At 44.8% G+C, this 25841-nt stretch overlaps 1 protein-coding gene across 1 annotated transcript in view; it reads left to right on the top strand.

The window, feature by feature from the left end:
- Nucleotides 1–25841, top strand: part of ILK (integrin linked kinase) — a 104371-nt gene that overhangs the window by 32244 nt on the left and 46286 nt on the right. Inside the window, exons 4-5 of the mRNA XM_088464030.1 lie at nucleotides 4895–4990; nucleotides 5120–5216. Coding sequence (XP_088320156.1) covers nucleotides 4895–4990; nucleotides 5120–5216 — 193 coding nt within the window. The remainder of the gene's footprint in view (nucleotides 1–4894; nucleotides 4991–5119; nucleotides 5217–25841) is intronic.

Raw genomic sequence — 25841 nt, 5'->3', positions numbered from 1 at the left:
GAGACCAGTACACAGAGATGCTGGTGCAGGGACAGCACAGGGAGCAGTGACCATTCCCGGTTACCAGGAGAACAGATCAGAGACCAGTACACAGAGATGCTGGTGCAGGGACAGCACAGGAAGCAGTGACCATTCCCGGTTACCAGGAGAACAGATCAGAGACCGGTACACAGAGATGCTGGTGCAGGGACAGCACAGGGAGCAGTGACCATTCCCGGTTACCAGGAGAACAGATCAGAGACCAGTACACAGAGATGCTGGTGCAGGGACAGCACAGGGAGCAGAGACCATTCCCGGTTACCAGGAGAACAGATCAGAGACCAGTACACAGAGATGCTGGTGCAGGGACAGCACAGGGAGCAGTGACCATTCCTGGTTACCAGGAGAACAGATCAGAGACCGGTACACAGAGATGCTGGTGCAGGGACAGCACAGGGAGCAGTGACCATTCCTGGTTACCAGGAGAACAGATCAGAGACCAGTACACAGAGATGCTGGTGCAGGGACAGCACAGGGAGCAGTGACCATTCCCGGTTACCAGGAGAACAGATCAGAGACCAGTACACAGAGATGCTGGTGCAGGGACAGCACAGGGAGCAGTGACCATTCCTGGTTACCAGGAGAACAGATCAGAGACCGGTACACAGAGACGCTGGTGCAGGGACAGCACAGGGAGCAGTGACCATTCCCGGTTACCAGGAGAACAGATCAGAGACCAGTACACAGAGATGCTGGTGCAGGGACAGCACAGGAAGCAGTGACCATTCCTGGTTACCAGGAGAACAGATCAGAGACCAGTACACAGAGATGCTGGTGCAGGGACAGCACAGGGAGCAGTGACCATTCCTGGTTACCAGGAGAACAGATCAGAGACCGGTACACAGAGATGCTGGTGCAGGGACAGCACAGGGAGCAGAGACCATTCCCGGTTACCAGGAGAACAGATCAGAGACCGGTACACAGAGATGCTGGTGCAGGGACAGCACAGGGAGCAGTGACCATTCCCGGTTACCAGGAGAACAGATCAGAGACCAGTACACAGAGATGCTGGTGCAGGGACAGCACAGGGAGCAGAGACCATTCCCGGTTACCAGGAGAACAGATCAGAGACCAGTACACAGAGATGCTGGTGCAGGGACAGCACAGGGAGCAGTGACCATTCCTGGTTACCAGGAGAACAGATCAGAGACCGGTACACAGAGATGCTGGTGCAGGGACAGCACAGGGAGCAGTGACCATTCCTGGTTACCAGGAGAACAGATCAGAGACCAGTACACAGAGATGCTGGTGCAGGGACAGCACAGGGAGCAGTGACCATTCCCGGTTACCAGGAGAACAGATCAGAGACCAGTACACAGAGATGCTGGTGCAGGGACAGCACAGGGAGCAGTGACCATTCCTGGTTACCAGGAGAACAGATCAGAGACCAGTACACAGAGATGCTGGTGCAGGGACAGCACAGGGAGCAGTGACCATTCCTGGTTACCAGGAGAACAGATCAGAGACCGGTACACAGAGATGCTGGTGCAGGGACAGCACAGGGAGCAGAGACCATTCCCGGTTACCAGGAGAACAGATCAGAGACCGGTACACAGAGATGCTGGTGCAGGGACAGTACAGGGAGCAGAGACCATTCCCGGTTACCAGGAGAACAGATCAGAGACCGGTACACAGAGACGCTGGTGCAGGGACAGCACAGGGAGCAGAGACCATTCCCGGTTACCAGGAGAACAGATCAGAGACCGGTACACAGAGATGCTGGTGCAGGGACAGCACAGGGAGCAGTGACCATTCCTGGTTACCAGGAGAACAGATCAGAGACCAGTACACAGAGATGCTGGTGCAGGGACAGCACAGGGAGCAGTGACCATTCCTGGTTACCAGGAGAACAGATCAGAGACCGGTACACAGAGATGCTGGTGCAGGGACAGTACAGGGAGCAGTGACCATTCCCGGTTACCAGGAGAACAGATCGGAGACCAGTACACAGAGACGCTGGTGCAGGGACAGCACAGGGAGCAGAGACCATTCCTGGTTACCAGGAGAACAGATCAGAGACCAGTACACAGAGATGCTGGTGCAGGGACAGCACAGGGAGCAGTGACCATTCCTGGTTACCAGGAGAACAGATCAGAGACCAGTACACAGAGATGCTGGTGCAGGGACAGCACAGGGAGCAGTGACCATTCCCGGTTACCAGGAGAACAGATCAGAGACCAGTACACAGAGATGCTGGTGCAGGGACAGCACAGGAAGCAGTGACCATTCCTGGTTACCAGGAGAACAGATCAGAGACCAGTACACAGAGATGCTGGTGCAGGGACAGCACAGGGAGCAGTGACCATTCCCGGTTACCAGGAGAACAGATCAGAGACCGGTACACAGAGATGCTGGTGCAGGGACAGCACAGGGAGCAGTGACCATTCCCGGTTACCAGGAGAACAGATCAGAGACCAGTACACAGAGATGCTGGTGCAGGGACAGCACAGGGAGCAGAGACCATTCCCGGTTACCAGGAGAACAGATCAGAGACCAGTACACAGAGATGCTGGTGCAGGGACAGCACAGGGAGCAGTGACCATTCCTGGTTACCAGGAGAACAGATCAGAGACCGGTACACAGAGATGCTGGTGCAGGGACAGCACAGGGAGCAGTGACCATTCCTGGTTACCAGGAGAACAGATCAGAGACCAGTACACAGAGATGCTGGTGCAGGGACAGCACAGGGAGCAGTGACCATTCCCGGTTACCAGGAGAACAGATCAGAGACCAGTACACAGAGATGCTGGTGCAGGGACAGCACAGGGAGCAGTGACCATTCCCGGTTACCAGGAGAACAGATCAGAGACCGGTACACAGAGATACTGGTGCAGGGACAGCACAGGGAGCAGTGACCATTCCCGGTTACCAGGAGAACAGATCAGAGACCAGTACACAGAGATGCTGGTGCAGGGACAGCACAGGGAGCAGAGACCATTCCCGGTTACCAGGAGAACAGATCAGAGACCAGTACACAGAGATGCTGGTGCAGGGACAGCACAGGGAGCAGTGACCATTCCCGGTTACCAGGAGAACAGATCAGAGACCGGTACACAGAGATGCTGGTGCAGGGACAGCACAGGGAGCAGAGACCATTCCCGGTTACCAGGAGAACAGATCAGAGACCAGTACACAGAGATGCTGGTGCAGGGACAGCACAGGGAGCAGTGACCATTCCCGGTTACCAGGAGAACAGATCAGAGACCGGTACACAGAGATGCTGGTGCAGGGACAGCACAGGGAGCAGAGACCATTCCTGGTTACCAGGAGAACAGATCAGAGACCAGTACACAGAGATGCTGGTGCAGGGACAGCACAGGGAGCAGAGACCATTCCTGGTTACCAGGAGAACAGATCAGAGACCAGTACACAGAGATGCTGGTGCAGGGACAGCACAGGGAGCAGTGACCATTCCTGGTTACCAGGAGAACAGATCAGAGACCGGTACACAGAGATGCTGGTGCAGGGACAGCACAGGGAGCAGAGACCATTCCTCGTTTCCAGGAGAACAGATCAGAGACCGGTACACAGAGACGCTGGTGCAGGGACAGCACAGGGAGCAGTGACCATTCCTGGTTACCAGGAGAACAGATCAGAGACCGGTACACAGAGACGCTGGTGCAGGGACAGCACAGGGAGCAGTGACCATTCCCGGTTACCAGGAGAACAGATCAGAGACCAGTACACAGAGATGCTGGTGCAGGGACAGCACAGGGAGCAGTGACCATTCCTGGTTACCAGGAGAACAGATCAGAGACCAGTACACAGAGATGCTGGTGCAGGGACAGCACAGGGAGCAGTGACCATTCCCGGTTACCAGGAGAACAGATCAGAGACCGGTACACAGAGATGCTGGTGCAGGGACAGTACAGGGAGCAGAGACCATTCCCGGTTACCAGGAGAACAGATCAGAGACCAGTACACAGAGATGCTGGTGCAGGGACAGCACAGGGAGCAGTGACCATTCCCGGTTACCAGGAGAACAGATCAGAGACCGGTACACAGAGATGCTGGTGCAGGGACAGCACAGGGAGCAGAGACCATTCCTGGTTACCAGGAGAACAGATCAGAGACCAGTACACAGAGATGCTGGTGCAGGGACAGTACAGGGAGCAGTGACCATTCCCGGTTACCAGGAGAACAGATCAGAGACCGGTACACAGAGATGCTGGTGCAGGGACAGCACAGGGAGCAGAGACCATTCCCGGTTACCAGGAGAACAGATCAGAGACCAGTACACAGAGATGCTGGTGCAGGGACAGTACAGGGAGCAGTGACCATTCCCGGTTACCAGGAGAACAGATCAGAGACCGGTACACAGAGATGCTGGTGCAGGGACAGCACAGGGAGCAGAGACCATTCCCGGTTACCAGGAGAACAGATCAGAGACCAGTACACAGAGATGCTGGTGCAGGGACAGCACTATATCCCTCTGTTTTCAGTTGTACTACTGCCACCTATAGGTTACTAGTGGACACTGATATAACCCTCTGTTCTCAGTAGCACTACTGCCACCTATAGGTTACTAGTGGACACTGATATAACCCTCTGTTCTCAGTAGCACTACTGCCACCTATAGGTTACTAGTGGACACTGATATAACCCTCTGTTCTCAGTTGCACTACTGCCACCTATAGGTTACTAGTGGACACTGATATAACCCTCTGTTCTCAGTAGCACTACTGCACCTATAGGTTACTAGTGGACACTGATATAACCCTCTGTTCTCAGTTGCGCTACTGCCACCTATAGGTTACTAGTGGACACTGATATAACCCTCTGTTCTCAGTTGCATTACTGCCACCTATAGGTTACTAGTGGACACTGATATAACGCCTCTCTCTATCTCTCTTAGCTCATTCAGTACAAGGCGGATGTCAATGCAGTGAATGAACATGGTAACTCCCCTCTACACTACGCCTGTTTCTGGGGACAAGACGATGTCTCTGAGGTGAAGACTGACCCCTCTAGTTTTGTATAGATCATGTGGAATAGATGGCTGGTATATGATATATGTGCATGTCTCTTAGCACATTATATATTGATAATGTACAGCTGGTCATGCTTCTTTCTTCCCCAGGACTTGGTAAATAACTCTGCACTCATCTATATCTCTAACAAATATGGAGAGACCCCACTTGATAAAGGGAAACCCCACCTGCAAGAGATTCTGAGAGGTATGTCCCAGAGATTCATGATTACAGATCATGTGAAATGTTATTACCGGGTAGCTGGATGTGGATCGTTATTACATAATGTGTGTAATATTACTACCCTATGGATGCATGTGGATCATTATTACATAGTATGTGTGTGTGTAATATTACTACCCTATGGATGCATGTGGAAGATTACATAATGTGTGTATTATTACTACCCTATGTATGCATGTGGAAGATTACATAATGTGTGTGTGTAATATTACTACCCTATGGATGCATGTGGATCATTATTACATAATGTGTGTAATATTACTACCCTATGTATGCATGTGGAAGATTACATAATGTGTGTGTGTAATATTACTACCCTATGGATGCATGTGGATCATTATTACATAATGTGTGTAATATTACTACCCTATGGATGCATGTGGATGATTATTACATAATGTGTGTAATATTACTACCCTATGTATGCATGTGGATCATTATTACATAATGTGTGTGTGTATTATTACTACCCTATGGATGCATGTGGATCATTATTACATAATGTGTGTGTAATATTACTACCCTATGGATGCATGTGGATCATTATTACATAGTATGTGTGTGTGTGTAATATTACTACCCTATGGATGAATGTGGATCATTATTACATAATGTGTGTTTGTGTGTGTGTGTGTGTATTATTACTACCCTATGGATGCATGTGGATCATTATTACATAATGTGTGTGTGTGTAATATTACTCCCCTATGGATGCATGTGGATCATTATTAGATAATGTGTGTGTAATATTACTACCCTATGGATGCATGTGGATCATTATTACATAGTATATGTGTGTATTATTACTACCCTATGTATGCATGTGTATGATTATTACATAATGTGTGTAATATTACTACCCTATGGATGCATGTGGATCATTATTACATAATGTGTGTAATATTACTACCCTATGGATGCATGTGGATCATTATTACATAATGTGTGTAATATTACTACCCTATGGATGCATGTGGATCATTATTACATAATGTGTGTGTAATATTACTACCCTATGGATGCATGTGGATCATTATTACATAGTATGTGTGTATTATTACTACCCTATGTATGCATGTGGATCATTATTACATAATGCGTGTAATATTACTACCCTATGGATGCATGTGGATCATTATTACATAGTATGTGTGTGTGTAATATTACTACCCTATGGATGCATGTGGATCATTATTACATAATGTGTGTAATATTACTACCCTATGGATGCATGTGGATTGATTATTACATAATGTGTGTGTGTAATATTACTACCCTATGGATGCATGTTGATCATTATTACATAATGTGTGTAATATTACTACCCTATGGATGCATGTGGATGATTATTACATAATGTGTGTAATATTACTACCCTATGTATGCATGTGGATCATTATTACATAATGTGTGTAATATTACTACCCTATGTATGCATGTGGATCATTATTACATAATGTGTGTAATATTACTACCCTATGTATGCATGTGGATGATTATTACATAATGTGTGTATTATTACTACCCTATGTATGCATGTGGATCATTATTACATAATGTGTGTGTGTATTATTACTACCCTATGGATGCATGTGGATCATTATTACATAATGTGTGTAATATTACTACCCAATGGATGCATGTGGATGATTATTACATAATGTGTGTAATATTACTACCCTATGTATGCATGTGCATCATTATTACATAATGTGTGTAATATTACTACCCTATGTATGCATGTGGATCATTATTACATAATGTGTGTAATATTACTACCCTATGTATGCATGTGGATCATTATTACATAATGTGTGTAATATTACTACCCTATGTATGCATGTGGATGATTATTACATAATGTGTGTAATATTACTACCCTATGTATGCATGTGCATCATTATTACATAATGTGTGTAATATTACTACCCTATGTATGCATGTGGATCATTATTACATAATGTGTGTAATATTACTACCCTATGTATGCATGTGGATCATTATTACATAATGTGTGTAATATTACTACCCTATGTATGCATGTGGATCATTATTACATAATGTGTGTAATATTACTACCCTATGTATGCATGTGGATGATTATTACATAATGTGTGTATTATTACTACCCTATGTATGCATGTGGATCATTATTACATAATGTGTGTGTGTATTATTACTACCCTATGGATGCATGTGGATCATTATTACATAATGTGTGTAATATTACTACCCAATGGATGCATGTGGATCATTATTACATAATGTGTGTAATATTACTACCCTATGTATGCATGTGGATCATTATTACATAATGTGTGTAATATTACTACCCAATGGATGCATGTGGATCATTATTACATAATGTGTGTGTGTATTATTACTACCCTATGGATGCATGTGGATCATTATTACATAATGTGTGTAATATTACTACCCAATGGATGCATGTGGATCATTATTACATAATGTGTGTAATATTACTACCCAATGGATGCATGTGGATCATTATTACATAATGTGTGTAATATTACTACCCTATGTATGCATGTGCATCATTATTACATAATGTGTGTGTGTATTATTACTACCCTATGGATGCATGTTGATCATTATTACATAATGTGTGTAATATTACTCCCCTATGGATGCATGTGTATGATTATTACATAATGTGTGTAATATTACTACCCTATGGATGTATGTGGATCATTATTACATAATGTGTGTAATATTACTACCCAATGGATGCATGTGGATCATTATTACATAATGTGTGTAATATTACTACCCTATGTATGCATGTGGATCATTATTACATAATGTGTGTAATATTACTACCCAATGGATGCATGTGGATCATTATTACATAATGTGTGTGTGTATTATTACTACCCTATGGATGCATGTGGATCATTATTACATAATGTGTGTAATATTACTACCCAATGGATGCATGTGGATCATTATTACATAATGTGTGTAATATTACTACCCTATGTATGCATGTGCATCATTATTACATAATGTGTGTGTGTATTATTACTACCCTATGGATGCATGTGGATCATTATTACATAATGTGTGTAATATTACTACCCTATGGATGCATGTTGATCATTATTACATAATGTGTGTAATATTACTACCCTATGGATGCATGTTGATCATTATTACATAATGTGTGTAATATTACTACCCTATGTATGCATGTGGATCATTATTACATAATGTGTGTAATATTACTACCCTATGTATGCATGTGGATCATTATTACATAATGTGTGTAATATTACTACCCAATGGATGCATGTGGATCATTATTACATAATGTGTGTGTGTATTATTACTACCCTATGGATGCATGTGGATCATTATTACATAATGTGTGTAATATTACTACCCAATGGATGCATGTGGATCATTATTACATAATGTGTGTAATATTACTACCCTATGTATGCATGTGCATCATTATTACATAATGTGTGTGTGTATTATTACTACCCTATGGATGCATGTGGATCATTATTACATAATGTGTGTAATATTACTACCCTATGGATGCATGTTGATCATTATTACATAATGTGTGTAATATTACTACCCTATGGATGCATGTTGATCATTATTACATAATGTGTGTAATATTACTACCCTATGTATGCATGTGGATCATTATTACATAATGTGTGTAATATTACTACCCTATGTATGCATGTGGATCATTATTACATAATGTGTGTAATATTACTACCCAATGGATGCATGTGGATCATTATTACATAATGTGTGTGTGTATTATTACTACCCTATGGATGCATGTGGATCATTATTACATAATGTGTGTAATATTACTACCCAATGGATGCATGTGGATCATTATTACATAATGTGTGTAATATTACTACCCTATGTATGCATGTGCATCATTATTACATAATGTGTGTGTGTATTATTACTACCCTATGGATGCATGTGGATCATTATTACATAATGTGTGTAATATTACTACCCTATGGATGCATGTTGATCATTATTACATAATGTGTGTAATATTACTACCCTATGTATGCATGTGGATCATTATTACATAATGTGTGTAATATTACTACCCTATGTATGCATGTGGATCATTATTACATAATGTGTGTAATATTACTACCCAATGGATGCATGTGGATCATTATTACATAATGTGTGTGTGTATTATTACTACCCTATGGATGCATGTGGATCATTATTACATAATGTGTGTAATATTACTACCCAATGGATGCATGTGGATCATTATTACATAATGTGTGTAATATTACTACCCTATGTATGCATGTGCATCATTATTACATAATGTGTGTGTGTATTATTACTACCCTATGGATGCATGTGGATCATTATTACATAATGTGTGTAATATTACTACCCTATGGATGCATGTTGATCATTATTACATAATGTGTGTAATATTACTACCCTATGGATGCATGTTGATCATTATTACATAATGTGTGTAATATTACTACCCTATGTATGCATGTGGATCATTATTACATAATGTGTGTAATATTACTACCCTATGTATGCATGTGGATCATTATTACATAATGTGTGTAATATTACTACCCAATGGATGCATGTGGATCATTATTACATAATGTGTGTGTGTATTATTACTACCCTATGGATGCATGTGGATCATTATTACATAATGTGTGTAATATTACTACCCAATGGATGCATGTGGATCATTATTACATAATGTGTGTAATATTACTACCCTATGTATGCATGTGCATCATTATTACATAATGTGTGTGTGTATTATTACTACCCTATGGATGCATGTGGATCATTATTACATAATGTGTGTAATATTACTACCCTATGGATGCATGTTGATCATTATTACATAATGTGTGTAATATTACTACCCTATGGATGCATGTTGATCATTATTACATAATGTGTGTAATATTACTACCCTATGGATGTATGTGGATCATTATTACATAATGTGTGTGTATGTAATTTCTACTTTAGGGTTCATAGGGTATCCACAGGATACCTTGGGGTATAGGCGATGCGGCAGCAGCATCGGGCACCACAGAGTAAAAACTTTAGCCTCCCTGGATGCTCTGGGGTCCCTCCTCTATACCCCGCCCCGCAGCCAAGGCCATCAGTTTTTGTTGGTGCCCGGCCAGGAGTCGAAGCACATGTAGCAGAGTGGAGCTGTTACAGCCCCTGAAGACTTTCCAAAAGAAGCTGTGGCTGCACATCTAGAGCAGTACAGCATGGACAGTCTGTTCAGACGTTCTTGCTGTCGCTCCTTCACCCCGCTGGTACCAGAACGCCAGTACCGATCCGGGGATACTGGTGGTGGCTAGCGGTGACCCCGGACCACCCGGACTGTGGCCGGATCGAAGGGGACCATGTAAGCTGCGGGTCCCACGGAGGGTACCCGCCGGAAGACACAGTCCTCAGTCCCCAGGCAGGGGGCTCCCTGGGGACTGGCTTGCGAGTGGAGCCAGGTATTATCCTGCGCTTCCACAAGCCCCAGGAACAGCGGGCCGCGACTGAGCGGAAAACATTCGGCTTCCCTGGGGTTAAATGCATGCCAGGAGAGCGCGCCTTCCCAGTTTACAGCCGGCGCCTCCCCCGCTGCACAGTGCCTCTCCACAGCGGTCTGGCGGGCTGTGTTCAGCGTTCCTCCCTTGGGGCCCGCTTCCTCTCTGCTCCCCGGCGGCCATTTTATTAGTAATGTGCAAGCGCTGCTGGACGCTGATGCTGGTGGCTGTGTGGTCCGGGTCCCCCTGCATACCTCTCCTTCAAGCAACGATAAGGTCAGTGTATGCTGCGCTGTTTCCTACAAGGCTCTGTGTCTGTGTAGTTGATCTCAGCGCTGGTAGTGCAGGAAGTTATTTCTGCATTGTATGTGACTTATTGCTTGCGCTGTCTGTCTGTACTTTCACTTCTGACTGTCAGCCATATTCTCTATCCCTGTTTTTCCTCTGCTAAAGCCCTTCCAGTGCGGTGCTGCAGGGTCGTCATTGCCTCACTATAAATGTATTTATTTGTGAGGAAAGTCGCATACACTCCGTTACAGTCATCATGTCTGAGAGTGAACGTGATTTTCCCCTACTGCTAAAGTGTACCACTTGTAATGTACTAATAGAGGAGGGTATTGTAACACTGGGAGTTTATGCATGGCGTGTTTTCTAATATCACGCCCAGTTACTGTGTCTGCTCCTGTACAGGAACACCTTGGCCTTGTTGGGCTTGGGTCGGCTGGCCACACCCTCTGCGTTGCCCCATAGGGTTATCACGGCAGTCGGTTGGGTCCTCACCCATATAGGGGTTCCCCAGGAAGCTGAGTGGCCCCCAGTCTCTCCTGCTCTCGCCCACCTAGGTCTCGCATGAGCCTGTGTGTGTGGGTTCACGGCCAATTCGGTACAGCATTGCAGTCTGCTAAGCGGTCTGTAGTGTCTCAGAATGTTCTGCATGATGGTGATGTCATGACATTTGATGACGGTGAAATTTTTGACCTTTCAGACCAGAAGTCTAAGTCAAAAACATATACCAAACCATATACTGGCAGTCCGTGCGGTCTTGGTTATTGAGGATGACAAACCCCCCGTGGCCAAAACTAAATAGACTCCTCCACAGGAGGATTCTCATGTTACACGCCTAGTGTGGAGTACTACATTACTATGCCCTCCTTGCCTCCTTCAAGCATGCCACGGATCATTAGGTGGAAATATGCCTAAAATCCAGTTATTCCCTTGCTGGAGGGGCGTCCAGACGGCTATGGTCATGGACTAGGTGTCCACAGCCATGGAGCGCTGGGCTGATAATTTGTAATTGTCTCTGGACTCTGACTCGTCGCCTGAACTGGCGAAGTTGGTAGGCAATCCCAGAGACATGGCAATCCCAGCCATGTATATTAATGAGGCAGCCGTTTCCAGAATCTCCTTGCCAGCCGTGGCAGTTCGCTGCACCCTAGGGTTGCGCTCTTGGAAAGCGGATGCAGATTCCGAAAAAGGTTTGGAATGCTTGCCCTTTAATGGACAGCTCCTTTTTGGCTCTGATTTGGACAACATTGTTGCGACTCTGGCAGCAGCTAAGTCTGCGTGTCTGCCATCGGCTCTGATTCCATCCGGATCTGGTGCTTCATCCTTTCGGGCCTCTGGGGCCCAGGGTAAGTCCAAAGTGCAGTCCTTTCCTCGGCAGTCAACAACAGAAAATTTGCCAAGCCAAACAAGCAGGCTTAGAGCACAAGACGTCCTACTCCCAGGTCGGATGATAAACCTTCAGCCTAAGGCCTCCCCTTGGGGGACCCCAAAGTGGGAGGCCGGCCTCTTCAGTTCACCCAGTGCTGGTATCTGACTACCTTGGACACTTGGGTCAGAGAAGTGGTCTGTCTGGGGTACGCCCTCTCATTTCGGCGTAGGCCTCCCAGACGGTTTTTCACTACAGGTCGTCCATCCGTTACGGCCATGGAACTCCAGAAGAGCTGCACTCTATGCTCCGGGCTGGAGTTATAGTGCCTGTTCCGTTATCCCAACAGGGAACGGGATATTACTCGATTCTCTTTCTGGTACACAAACCCAATGGGTTTTACCGGCCAAAACCTCAGGTGCCTAAACAAGTCTTTGAGGTTCTTCGGTTCAGGATACAGACCCTCTGTTCCATTATATTGGCAATGGGACCTAGGGATTTCATGGTGTCTCTGGACAATTATGAAGCCTACCTTCATATACCTATTATCTTGGCGCAACAGCAATTCCTCAGGTTTGCGATGTTAAGCCGCCATTTCCTGTTTCAGGCACTGCCCTTTACTCTGGCCACTGCGCCTCGAGTATTTACCATACCAGAAATCCTTCAGCGCCATCTGCACCTAACAATATCTGTGCTGCACAATTATGGCTAGCTGATAAACTGAGAGAAGTCCTCCCTGGGTCCCTCTCTGAGGATGCTCCATTTCGGAGCCCTGTTAGTCTCTCAACACCAGGGGATCTTTTTGACAAAGGACAATGGGCCTGATTCAGACCCACTCGCGAGCGGCTGTCCGCTCGCAAGTGGGTCGATGTTATGCACTGAGCATGCGCACGACGGAGGGAGCTCCGTCGTGCGCATGCGCCAGACGCGACGAGCGAAGGAAAGTCCTTCGCTCGTTGTGTCCGATCAAAGGGGGCGTGCTGTCAATGTTGATTGACAGCATGCCCCCTTTGGTGGGCGTGCCGGGGGCGTGCCTCCCTGACGGGGGCGTTCCCAAGGGAACGCCTCCCGTCAGAAGCCGGCCCACTGACATCACTAGTGATGTCAGTGGGAGTGATTTTGGCTCTGATAGAGCCAAAATCACTCCGGAGCTTGCGGTTAAAAACCTCAACCGCAGGCTCCGGCTCGCAAATTCGATGGTCGCGATGGTCTCGACCATCGCGGCCATCACAAAGCACGCTCGTATAGCCTGTGGGTGGTGACCCACAGCTATACGAGCGTCCTGGAGGACGCTCCATGAAAATGGAGCCCGGCCCTCATTCAGAGCGTGCGCTCTGCTCAGAGCGTACGGCTCTGAATGAGGGCCAATATCTCTACATTACAGACGTTGCCTTCGCAGCCGACAAGTGTCTGTGCTCTCAACAATGCGGTTACTGGGTTCCATGGTGTCGCTGTTCGACATGGTGGAATATGCCCAGTTCCACTCCAGACTTCTGCTGCAGCTAATCCTCAACTGATAAAATGGGTTGCCCAATCGGTTAAAAGCACAGACAATTGTGCTTTCCCCAGTGGTCCGTCTGTCTCTAGCCTGGTGGCTACTAACTGCTTCCCAAACAGGGTGCGCCCCTTTTCAATTGCGGACTGGGTCCTTCTAATGATGGGCGCCAGTCTCCAGGGCTGGGAAGCAGTGACTGGTCCACACTTCGTTCAGGGACGGTGGACGCCAACAGAATCTGCATTTCCAATAAATCTCTTGGAACTTCGGCCAGTATTCAAAATTCTCCAGCAGATAACACATGTCCTCCACGGACGGTCCGTGCAGGTACAGTCAGACACCGCCATCACGGTGGCTTACATAGACCGCCCAGGGGGAAACAGAAGTCAGGCAGTTCTGACAGAAGTGTCCCACATTCTAGCTTGAGCAGAGGCCAATCTCCCTGCCATAATACGGCAATGTTCATGCCAGGAGGCCTCAACTGGGATGCAGACTTTCTCAGCCATTAAGACGTGCATCCAGGGGAATGGTCTCTTCATCAGGAAGTATTTCACCAACTGGTGAACAAATGGGGCTTTTTCAGAAATAGACCTCATGTCCTTCCGACACAACTACAAGCTGCCTGTGTACAGTTCAATCACAGAAGACGAAGGGGCTGTTCTGGTGGACGCTCTGTGGGTCAGGTGGACCTTCAGGTTTGCGTCCCTCCGTTTTCCCTTCCTCTAATTACTCGCAACTTCAAGCAAGAAGGCGACACGCTTCTGCTCATAGCTCCAGCGTGGGCCAAGCGGCACTGGTTCTCAGATCTTCGGGGTCTCTCAGTCGACACCCCGATATTGTTGCCTCTGCATACGGACCTGTTGTCTCAGGGTCCTTTCCAGCACCCGGACCTCAGTCGTCTGGCTTTGACCACATGGCTGTTAAGTCAGCCCTCTTAAGGTCCAGGGGTTTTTCCAGCTCTGTTAACACCATGCTCATAGCTCGGAAACCTACTTCTGCAGGGATTTTTCCACCGGGTGAGGCATACTTTCTTTGAATGGTGTCGACCTAGAGGTTCTGATCTTCAGGTCCTTAGGATATCCAGGGTTTTGGCTTTCATACAAACGGGCTTAGATCACGGTCTTCGCCTTGCTTCACTGAAGGTGCCACTTTCAGCCCTGTCTGAAGAAAGGATTATACTGCCTTCTGAATTTCTAAGGCCTTGTCCTTGTTGGACAGGAAGCCTGTGCAGAAGAACTGATGGGGAGGTCTTCTGCGGAAAGGAGAGGGCGTATCCGTGAGAGACCACTTCTCCTACCCAGTTGTCTGTGGTAGTCTGACACCAGTATTGGGCGAACTGAAGAAGTCGGCCTCCCACCCTGGGATCCCCAAGGGGAGGCCCGCTCCATCAGGCTAAGGGTTTGTAGTCAGGCTTTGCAGCCAGACGTCTTGCACTCCAAGCTTGCTTCTTGGGCTTGGCAGTCTTCTTGGTGACTGACGGCCTAGGGAAGGACTTAGCTTTAATCTTACCTGGGGCCCGATAGGTCTGAATGGTCGAGGTCCGAGACCCAGAAGGAGCAGGGGCAGAAGGCAGACAAGCCAACTTAGCTGCTGCCAACGTTTCTACAATTTTATCCAAATCCGGGCCAAACAATACTTTACCGTTATAAGGTAAACACTCAGAGCCCTTCTTGGAGTCCGCATCTGCCCTCCAAGAGCGTAGCCACAGGGAGCGGTGAGCCGTAATAGCCGCAGTAGAAATCCTGGCATTCAACAAGCGGACATCCAAGGCAGCCTCGTTAATATAGGTAGCTGAATCTCAGAGGTTGTCCACTAGATTCAACTGCTCTCTGGTAGCATCCGAGGGCCAGGAGTTTTCCAGGGTGTTAGCCCAACATTCTATAGCCCGAGCTACCCAGCAGATAGCCATGGTCGGTCTGCACGCGGCACCTGAAAGGCAATAAATGGATTTCAGTCAAACCTTCACCTTCCTATCCGTAGTATCCTTTAAGGAGGAGATGGAAGGCATAGGTAGGGTCGAGCTTTTAACCAAGCGCGTCACATGAAAATCCACTGCAGGTGAAGTTTCCCATTTTGTAAAATAGTCCTCAGCAAAAAGATAAGCATAAGCCAGGCGTCTGCGCCTGGTAACGCTTTCCAGGTGTTTTCCACGCCACCTCCAGGTGATCCACCAGCTGGTCAGACAATGGGAATTTAGCAGCAGTCACCTTTATGTCCTTGAATAAGGCATGCTTGGACTTAGGTGCTGGAGGATCGTCCTCCTCTATGACCAAGGCCGCACGGACAGCTTGTATCAGACTAAAAGAACAAACGGATCCAAGCGCTCAACTCTTAAGGATATAAACACATCCCGATTTTCGTCAGGGATAACACAATATTAAAAAAAGCATATAAATTGTATATAGTCGCGCTTATAGTCCCACTGTGAGTCCAAACAATATATAAGAAAAGTCATCCCAATCCTGATTCCATAAGCATGTATGGATTTTCAACACCATGGATCCAATGTTATTTTGTGTTTCCTCATGCAAATATATGAAACAGAGGAAAAAAGACATTCATAGTGTAAAACCATCAAACAATTTATTTCACTTCACAAACATACATAAAAATGGCTGTGTACCATAAATGTCCTCTTTCAGAAAAGGCACTGTCAAAAGCATATAGGGGTCATTTTAAGATAAGCTCCCCCTATTAGGCTATACCTTCTTTTCTTTAGATGATGGTACTGCTGCCTCTAAAGTCCACCAACGCGTTTCAACCAATACTGGGTCTTTATCAAGGTGTATATGTGTTACTTGGAATCAGGTAATTTATAAGGGCTGGTGATTACCCCCCACTTCCTGTATAAGGTGGGCGGGCATCAATCCTAAATCATATCCACTGCATTTTTCTATCAAAATATAGTCTGTTGACTGTTCGTTAATAACTCCCCTCTTGTCACATCACTGAACTATCCCACTTAAAGGTACTTACGTATAACATAATATCGGGTTATACTTAATTTGTCACCATGCGTTCCACTCTGTGTCACTTCTGGTTTCACGGCGGGGGCTATCTCCCGCCCGGTCACCCATGTGACGTCCTTTCAGTGCGCCCTTCCAAAATGGCACACCTATCCGGGGAAGCTCCACACCCCCATGTGCCTCCCATACGTCCACAGCGATAACCGGAAATGACGTGTCTGTCGGGGGCACGCGTTTCTTCCTACTTCCTGTGTGTATCAAGCACTAGAGATAAACACTAGAGGGGAATGTTCGGTATCCATTATTGATAAGTCCATATCAGTATATATGGGAACTTGATACATACATGTATACAATATTAGTCAAAGTGCAAATATAGCAATAATAAATACATACATAAAACAGGTAAAATGACAGTATTTAAAAACACAATTTGTAAAAGAATATAAATATATAAAAGAGAATATAATATATATAAGAATTTATAGAACATCCAATTATAAAAACCACTTAAGTTCAAAGTCAGTGTCATGTCCCCACGGCTGCAAAGTTTTAACATCATAGATAGCTTTCATTTCAGCCTTAGCAAGGAAGGTCTCAGCACCCTTTGTACGCCTTCCCTTCAATTTTTCTGATGCCTGTAATACTTTTTTATATTATTTATAGAGCAGTTATGTTTTGCAGAAAAATGCTTTGAAAGGGAGTGGTTCAGGACACCCTTTTTTTGTTAAGTAGATGTTCTGCCCATCTTTCTCTCAATTTTCTAGTGGTTTTTCCAATATATTGGAAACCACAAGAACATTCTATTAAATAGATGCAATTAGAACTATTACAAGTCATAAAATCAGAAATTTTTAATTTCTGTTTCGTGGTATGCAATAGAAATTCTTCTACTTTAGAGACTTGGTTGGTGTGAGAAATGCATATTTTACATGAACCACACTGGAAAAAGCCCTTCGTTTTAATTCTTCCAGTTTTTTTTCTCCTGTCTGGTACTTTTGACTAATTTATCTTTCACGTTTGGTGCCTTTCTGTACACAAACTTAGGATAATCAGGTATGATTTTAACTAGAACAGGATCCTGTTTTAATCAGTGCCAATTTTTTAAGAAAATTTTTTCAATCGTCTTATATTCAAAGTTGTTATGAATGGAATGGTGGGCATTTCTTTCCCATCTTTCTTCTCTTTATAAATTAGAAGATCCTCCTGAGGGATCTTTCTCATTTGGTCTATAGTTCTATCTATTCCTTTTACATCATATCAATTATAAATTAACTTATTCTTTAAAACCATTGCATGTTCCTTAAAAATATCATTGTTCGTACAATTTATTCTGACTCGCTGGATTTGTCCTTTCGGAATATTCTTCAACCATTTTGGATGATGGTGGCTTTTACGCTCAATGTAAGAATTACTATCTGTTGGTTTATTAAAATAAAATTTTTCGTTAATAACAAACCATCTTTCTTATAAATTAATAAAACTGTATAAAAAAAAATTGTATATTGTATGATAAAATGATGTTCAGATTATTATTATTATTAAGATTTTTGCAGAAGTCATCCATATCTTCTTTACTACCATTCCAAATGAAAAATATATCGTTGATAAAACGTAACCAAAGGGGAATATATTCTTTATAAATATTGTTTTCCCATACCGCATGATCTTCCCACCATCCCATAAAAAGATTTCCATACGATGGGGCAAATCATGTGCCCATTGTAGTTCCTTCTTTCTGAATAAAAAATTGATTATTGAACCAGAAGAAAATATTTTTTAATATAAAGGCAATGGATTCTTTAATAAAGGATAATTTATCCTCCATTGATCACATCAGGATTCTTTCTAAAAGTATATTCTACAGCATCTATTCCTGCCTGATGATCGATAATAGTATACAATGATGTAACATCGGCTGTAATTAAATAATAATTTTGCGATACTCTAATTTCTTTAAGACATCTGATAGTGTCAATTGTATCCTTAACATAGGAACGCATTTTAACAACTTCAGGTTGTAAATAATGGTCAATAAAATGCGATATATTAGAGGTAATAGAATCACTTCCCGCAATGATTGGGCGGCCTGGTGGGTTTAATGAATCTTTATGTATTTTAGGCAAAATGTAAATAACAGGCATAACTGGTTGTTGTTTTATAAGGTATTTCTTTTCTTGCATGGTTATAGTCCCCTTTTCTTCATATTTATTGACAAGATTAATTAAAAAAAAATATTTTTTTTCTGTAGGGTTCCCTTTTAAGTAAATTATAAGTGGTTTTATCACTAAGTTGTCGTAATATTTCCTGATTATACTTGTTTGTGTCCATAATAACGACACCCACCTTTATCAGCTGGTTTAATAGTTATATTTGTGTTTTCCTCCAAGTTTTTGTGTGCTTCATATTCTTCTTTTGACATATTAGAAGGAGAATTTTTCTTAAATTCAATGCTCTCTACTTCCGTACAAACCATTTTATTAAAACTTTCAAGGAAACAACCTCGGCTGAATGTAGGGTTAAATGTTGATTCAGGTTTAAAAACTTTCCTTTCATCAGGTTCTGTTATTTTCTGACCTGCGAAATATCTCTTTAGAGACAAGTTTCTAACATACTTTTGAATATCAACATAAACTTGAAATTTGTTTAATTTATTAACCGGTGCAAACTTAAGGCCCTTCCTGAGAATTTTTTCTTCATTCTCATTTAGATTATGTGTGCTTAAATGAAAGATTTTTGTAGGATCTTCGATTGTATCCTTAGACCGTTCAGCCTTATTGTCAGAATTCCTCATTTTTTTACATGGACCCTTTCCTCGTTTCCCTCTGTGTTTTTTTAAAATGTATTATCGTATCCACTTGTTTTTCCTTCGAGCTCTCCCTAAAAGTCTCTTTATCCAATGCATCAAATCGATTATTTGTAGGAACATTGTACCATTGAGTGCGCGGATTTTCATAATATTCTCTAGATCTAGGTCCATTTATGATCCAGTTCCTCCTTACTCTCTCTTATCCTCCTACTTTTCTGTAAATGGTTCTCATTATCAAAGTCTCTGTGTTTATTCCAACCATATATTCTCTCTACTTCCCCTCTTCTTGGTTTATTCCTAATTGGAGACTTAAGCCTGAGTGTTTTCCTAAGGGGAAGTCGAGAGCTAGTCATGGGAGTTTTATAACCAAAGCCTGGGGTGTGAACAGGGCAATTTCTTAGGGAATTACAGAAATCCTCATCAGTAATGTCCATAATATTTAATTTATTGGTTTCTTTTGATGTCTCCTTTCTTAATAATTCTTGTTTATCGCGATTATATTTATTTTGTTTTCCGATTATGAGTTCTTTTTCTTTCTTAATAACCTTCATCTCAAGATCTTTTTCTAGATCTTTGCACTCTCTTGATCCCATAAAAGGTGCCACTAAGGATGTTAATTCATTTATTTGATTTTCTGTTCTTATTAAATTTCTTTTCCTTTCTTGCACAATCAAATTAATAAGGGAAAGTGAGCTCTTATGTAAGATAATATTCCATTCTTTCTCAAAATCCTCATTATCTGTTGAAAAGGTACATGTTTTTTTGATCTGTAAACCTTTATCTCCCACCATATTTTACTTTCATATGTGAGGATCTTTTCCAGTTTTTACATAATACTGTCTAAATCTTCATCTACTAATTCGATACTCTCATTTTCTTCTGTCATATCAGACAGAATCCACTAGAATTTTTTATGTTTGTGAAGTGAAATAAATTGTTTTACACTATGAATGTGTTTTTTCCTCTGTTTCATATATGTGCATGAAGAAACACAAAATAACATTGGATCCATGGTGTTGAAAACCCATACATGCTGATGGAATAAGGATTTTTCTTATATATTGTTTGGACTCAAAGTGGGACTATAAACGTGACTATATACAGTTTGTTTGTTTTAGAACATACTTCTTTATGATTCAGTGTTTATCACTGGGGGACAAGCTGCCAGTTCATTAACGTGTGTGCGCAGAGAATATTTATTTTATCTTTTCAATAGCCCGTATCAGACCTGGAATATAAACCTTTGACTTAGGCTCCACCTCTCGTGCAGAGGTCTCGGAGTCCGAGTCACCCGGGAGCACCCCATCATCAGACTACATCATCATATTGAGTAGACTGAGATGACGGCAAAATTCTTTTAGCCGGTCTAATCTGTGTGCATCCACCTGCCGCACATCCGTAAGATTCTGTACCGTAGTGGAAAGCGTATTAACCCAGGGAGGATTAGATACAACCTGCATGGGTGCAGCCGGCTGAAGCAGGCCCTGAGAGGGCATTAGATGCTGCTGGGTGAACCCCAGCGGGGGAAACACAGGAGGGGCAGCTAAGCGTCCCGCAATGGCCGTTAATGGTTGTGCAAATCAGGCTGAGACCGTAGAGGGACCTGGAGGAGCATAGCATCTCACACATAACCCCTCCAGTACCATGTCTCCCATACCTAAACCTGCAGCACAATAAGCTGGGCATATCACCCTCACTACCAGACATGGTGGAGAGGATATCTGTATACTATATGTGACCCATCACCCTCACTACCAGACATGGGGGAGAGGATACCAGTATACTGTATGTGACCCATCACCCTCACTACCAGACATGGAGGAGAGGATACCAGTATACTGTATGTGACCCATCACCCTCACTACCAGACATGGAGGAGAGGATATCTTTATACTGTATGTGACCCATCATACTCACTACCAGACATGGTGAGGAGGATACCAGTATACTTTATGTGACCCATCACTCTCACTACCAGACATGGAGGAGAGGATACCAGTATACTGTATGTGACCCATCACCCTCACTACCAGACATGGAGGAGAGGATATCTTTATACTGTATGTGACCCATCATACTCACTACCAGACATGGTGAGGAGGATACCAGTATACTTTATGTGACCCATCACTCTCACTACCAGACATGGGGGAGAGGATACCAGTATACTGTATGTGACCCATCACCCTCACTACCAGACATGGGGGAGAGGATACCAGTATACTGTATGTGACCCATCACCCTCACTACCAGACATGGGGGAGAGGATACCAGTATACTGTATGTGACCCATCACCCTCACTACCAGACATGGAGGAGAGGATCTCTTTATACTGTATGTGACCCATCATACTCACTACCAGACATGGTGAGGAGGATACCAGTATACTTTATGTGACCCATCACTCTCACTACCAGACATGGGGGAGAGGATATCTGTATACTGTATGTGACCCATCACCCTCACTACCAGACATGGGGGAGAGGATACCAGTATACTGTATGTGACCCATCACCCTCACTACCAGACATAGAGGAGAGGATATCTTTATACTGTATGTGACCCATCATACTCACTACCAGACATGGTGAGGAGGATACCAGTATACTTTATGTGACCCATCACTCTCACTACCAGACATGGGGGAGAGGATACCAGTATACTGTATGTGACCCATCACCCTCACTACCAGACATGGGGGAGAGGATATCTGTATACTGTATGTGACCCATCACCCTCACTACCAGACATGGGGGAGAGGATATCTGTATACTGTATGTGACCCATCACCCTCACTACCAGACATGGGGGGGAGGATACCAGTATACTGTATGTGACCCATCACTCTCACTGCCAGACATGGGGGAGAGGATACCAGTATACTGTATGTGACCCATCACCCTCACTACCAGACATGGGGGAGAGGATATCTATATACTGTATGTGACCCATCACCCTCGCTACCGGACATGGGGGAGAGGATACCAGTATACTGTATGTGACCCATCACCCTCACTACCGGACATGGTGGAGAGGATACCAGTATACTGTATGTGACCCATCACTCTCACTACCAGACATGGTGGAGAGGATACCGGTATACTGTATGTGACCCATCACCCTCACTACCGGACATGGGGGAGAGGATACCGGTATACAGGTATGTGACCCATCACCCTCACTACCGGACATGGGGGAGAGGATACCGGTATACAGGTATGTGACCCATCACCCTCACTACCGGACATGGTGGAGAGGATACCGGTATACTGTATGTGACCCATCTCTCTCACTACCAGACATGGGGGAGAGGATATCTGTATACTGTATGTGACCCATCACTCTCACTACAAGACATGGGGGAGAGGATACCAGTATACTGTATGTGACCCATCACCCTCACTACCAGACATGGGGGAGAGGATATCTGTATACTGTATGTGACCCATCACCCTCACTACCAGACATGGGGGAGAGGATACCAGTATACTGTATGTGACCCATCACTCTCACTACCAGACATGGGGGAGAGGATACCAGTATACTGTATGTGACCCATCACCCTCACTACCAGACATGGGGGAGAAGATACCAGTATACTGTATGTGACCCATCACTCTCACTACCAGACATGGGGGAGAGGATACCAGTATACTGTATGTGACCCATCACCCTCACTACCAGACATGGGGGAGAGGACACCAGTATACTGTATGTGACCCATCACCCTCACTACCAGACATGGGGGAGAGGATACCAGTATACTGTATGTGACCCATCACCCTCACTACCAGACATGGTGAGGAGGATACCAGTATACTGTATGTGACCCATCACCCTCACTACCAGACATGGTGGAGAGGATATCTGTATACTATATGTGACCCATCACTCTCACTACCAGACATGGGGGAGAGGATATCTGTATACTGTATGTGACCCATCACCCTCACTACCAGACATGGGGGAGAGGTTACCAGTATACTGTATGTGACCCATCACCCTCACTACCAGACATGGTGAGGAGGATACCAGTATACTGTATGTGACCCATCACCCTCACTACCAGACATGGTGGAGAGGATATCTGTATACTATATGTGACCCATCACTCTCACTACCAGACATGGGGGAGAGGATATCTGTATACTGTATGTGACCCATCACCCTCACTACCAGACATGGGGGAGAGGTTACCAGTATACTGTATGTGACCCATCACTCTCACTACAAGACATGGGGGAGAGGATACCAGTATACTGTATGTGACCCATCACCCTCACTACCAGACATGGGGGAGAGGACACCAGTATACTGTATGTGACCCATCACCCTCACTACCAGACATGGGGGAGAGGATACCAGTATACTGTATGTGACCCATCACCCTCACTACCAGACATGGTGAGGAGGATACCAGTATACTGTATGTGACCCATCACCCTCACTACCAGACATGGTGGAGAGGATATCTGTATACTATATGTGACCCATCACTCTCACTACCAGACATGGGGGAGAGGATATCTGTATACTGTATGTGACCCATCACCCTCACTACCAGACATGGGGGAGAGGTTACCAGTATACTGTATGTGACCCATCACCCTCACTACCAGACATGGTGAGGAGGATACCAGTATACTGTATGTGACCCATCACCCTCACTACCAGACATGGTGGAGAGGATATCTGTATACTATATGTGACCCATCACTCTCACTACCAGACATGGGGGAGAGGATATCTGTATACTGTATGTGACCCATCACCCTCACTACCAGACATGGGGGAGAGGTTACCAGTATACTGTATGTGACCCATCACTCTCACTACAAGACATGGGGGAGAGGATACCAGTATACTGTATGTGACCCATCACCCTCACTACCAGACATGGGGGAGAGGATATCTGTATACTGTATGTGACCCATCACCCTCACTACCAGACATGGGGGAGAGGATACCAGTATATTGTATGTGACCCATCACTCTCACTACCAGACATGGGGGAGAGGATACCAGTATACTGTATGTGACCCATCACCCTCACTACCAGACATGGGGGAGAGGATACCAGTATACTGTATGTGACCCATCACTCTCACTACCAGACATGGGGGAGAGGATACCAGTATACTGTATGTGACCCATCACCCTCACTACCAGACATGGGGGAGAGGACACCAGTATACTGTATGTGACCCATCACCCTCACTACCAGACATGGGGGAGAGGATACCAGTATACTGTATGTGACCCATCACCCTCACTACCAGACATGGTGAGGAGGATACCAGTATACTGTATGTGACCCATCACCCTCACTACCAGACATGGGGGAGGGGATACCTGTATACTGTATGTGACCCATCACTCTCACTACCAGACATGGGGGAGAGGATATCTGTATACTGTATGTGACCCATCACCCTCACTACCAGACATGGGGGAGAGGTTACCAGTATACTGTATGTGACCCATCACTCTCACTACCAGACATGGGGGAGAGGATATCTGTATACTGTATGTGACCCATCACTCTCACTACCAGACATGGGGGAGAGGATATCTGTATACTGTATGTGACCCATCACTCTCACTACCAGACATGGGGGAGAGGATATCTGTATACTGTATGTGACCCATCACCCTCACTACCAGACATGGTGGAGAGGATACCAGTATACTGTATGTGACCCATCACCCTCACTACCAGACATGGGGGAGAGGACACCAGTATACTGTATGTGACCCATCACCCTCACTACCAGACATGGGGGAGAGGATACCAGTATACTGTATGTGACCCATCACCCTCACTACCAGACATGGTGAGGAGGATACCAGTATACTGTATGTGACCCATCACCCTCACTACCAGACATGGGGGAGGGGATACCTGTATACTGTATGTGACCCATCACTCTCACTACCAGACATGGGGGAGAGGATATCTGTATACTGTATGTGACCCATCACCCTCACTACCAGACATGGGGGAGAGGTTACCAGTATACTGTATGTGACCCATCACTCTCACTACCAGACATGGGGGAGAGGATATCTGTATACTGTATGTGACCCATCACTCTCACTACCA

The sequence above is a fragment of the Taudactylus pleione genome, unplaced genomic scaffold (genome assembly GCF_031769625.1).
Source record: "Taudactylus pleione unplaced genomic scaffold, aTauple2 ptg001564l, whole genome shotgun sequence".
NCBI classification, from domain to species: domain Eukaryota; kingdom Metazoa; phylum Chordata; class Amphibia; order Anura; family Myobatrachidae; genus Taudactylus; species Taudactylus pleione.
This window is presented reverse-complemented; position numbering and strand designations above follow the sequence as displayed.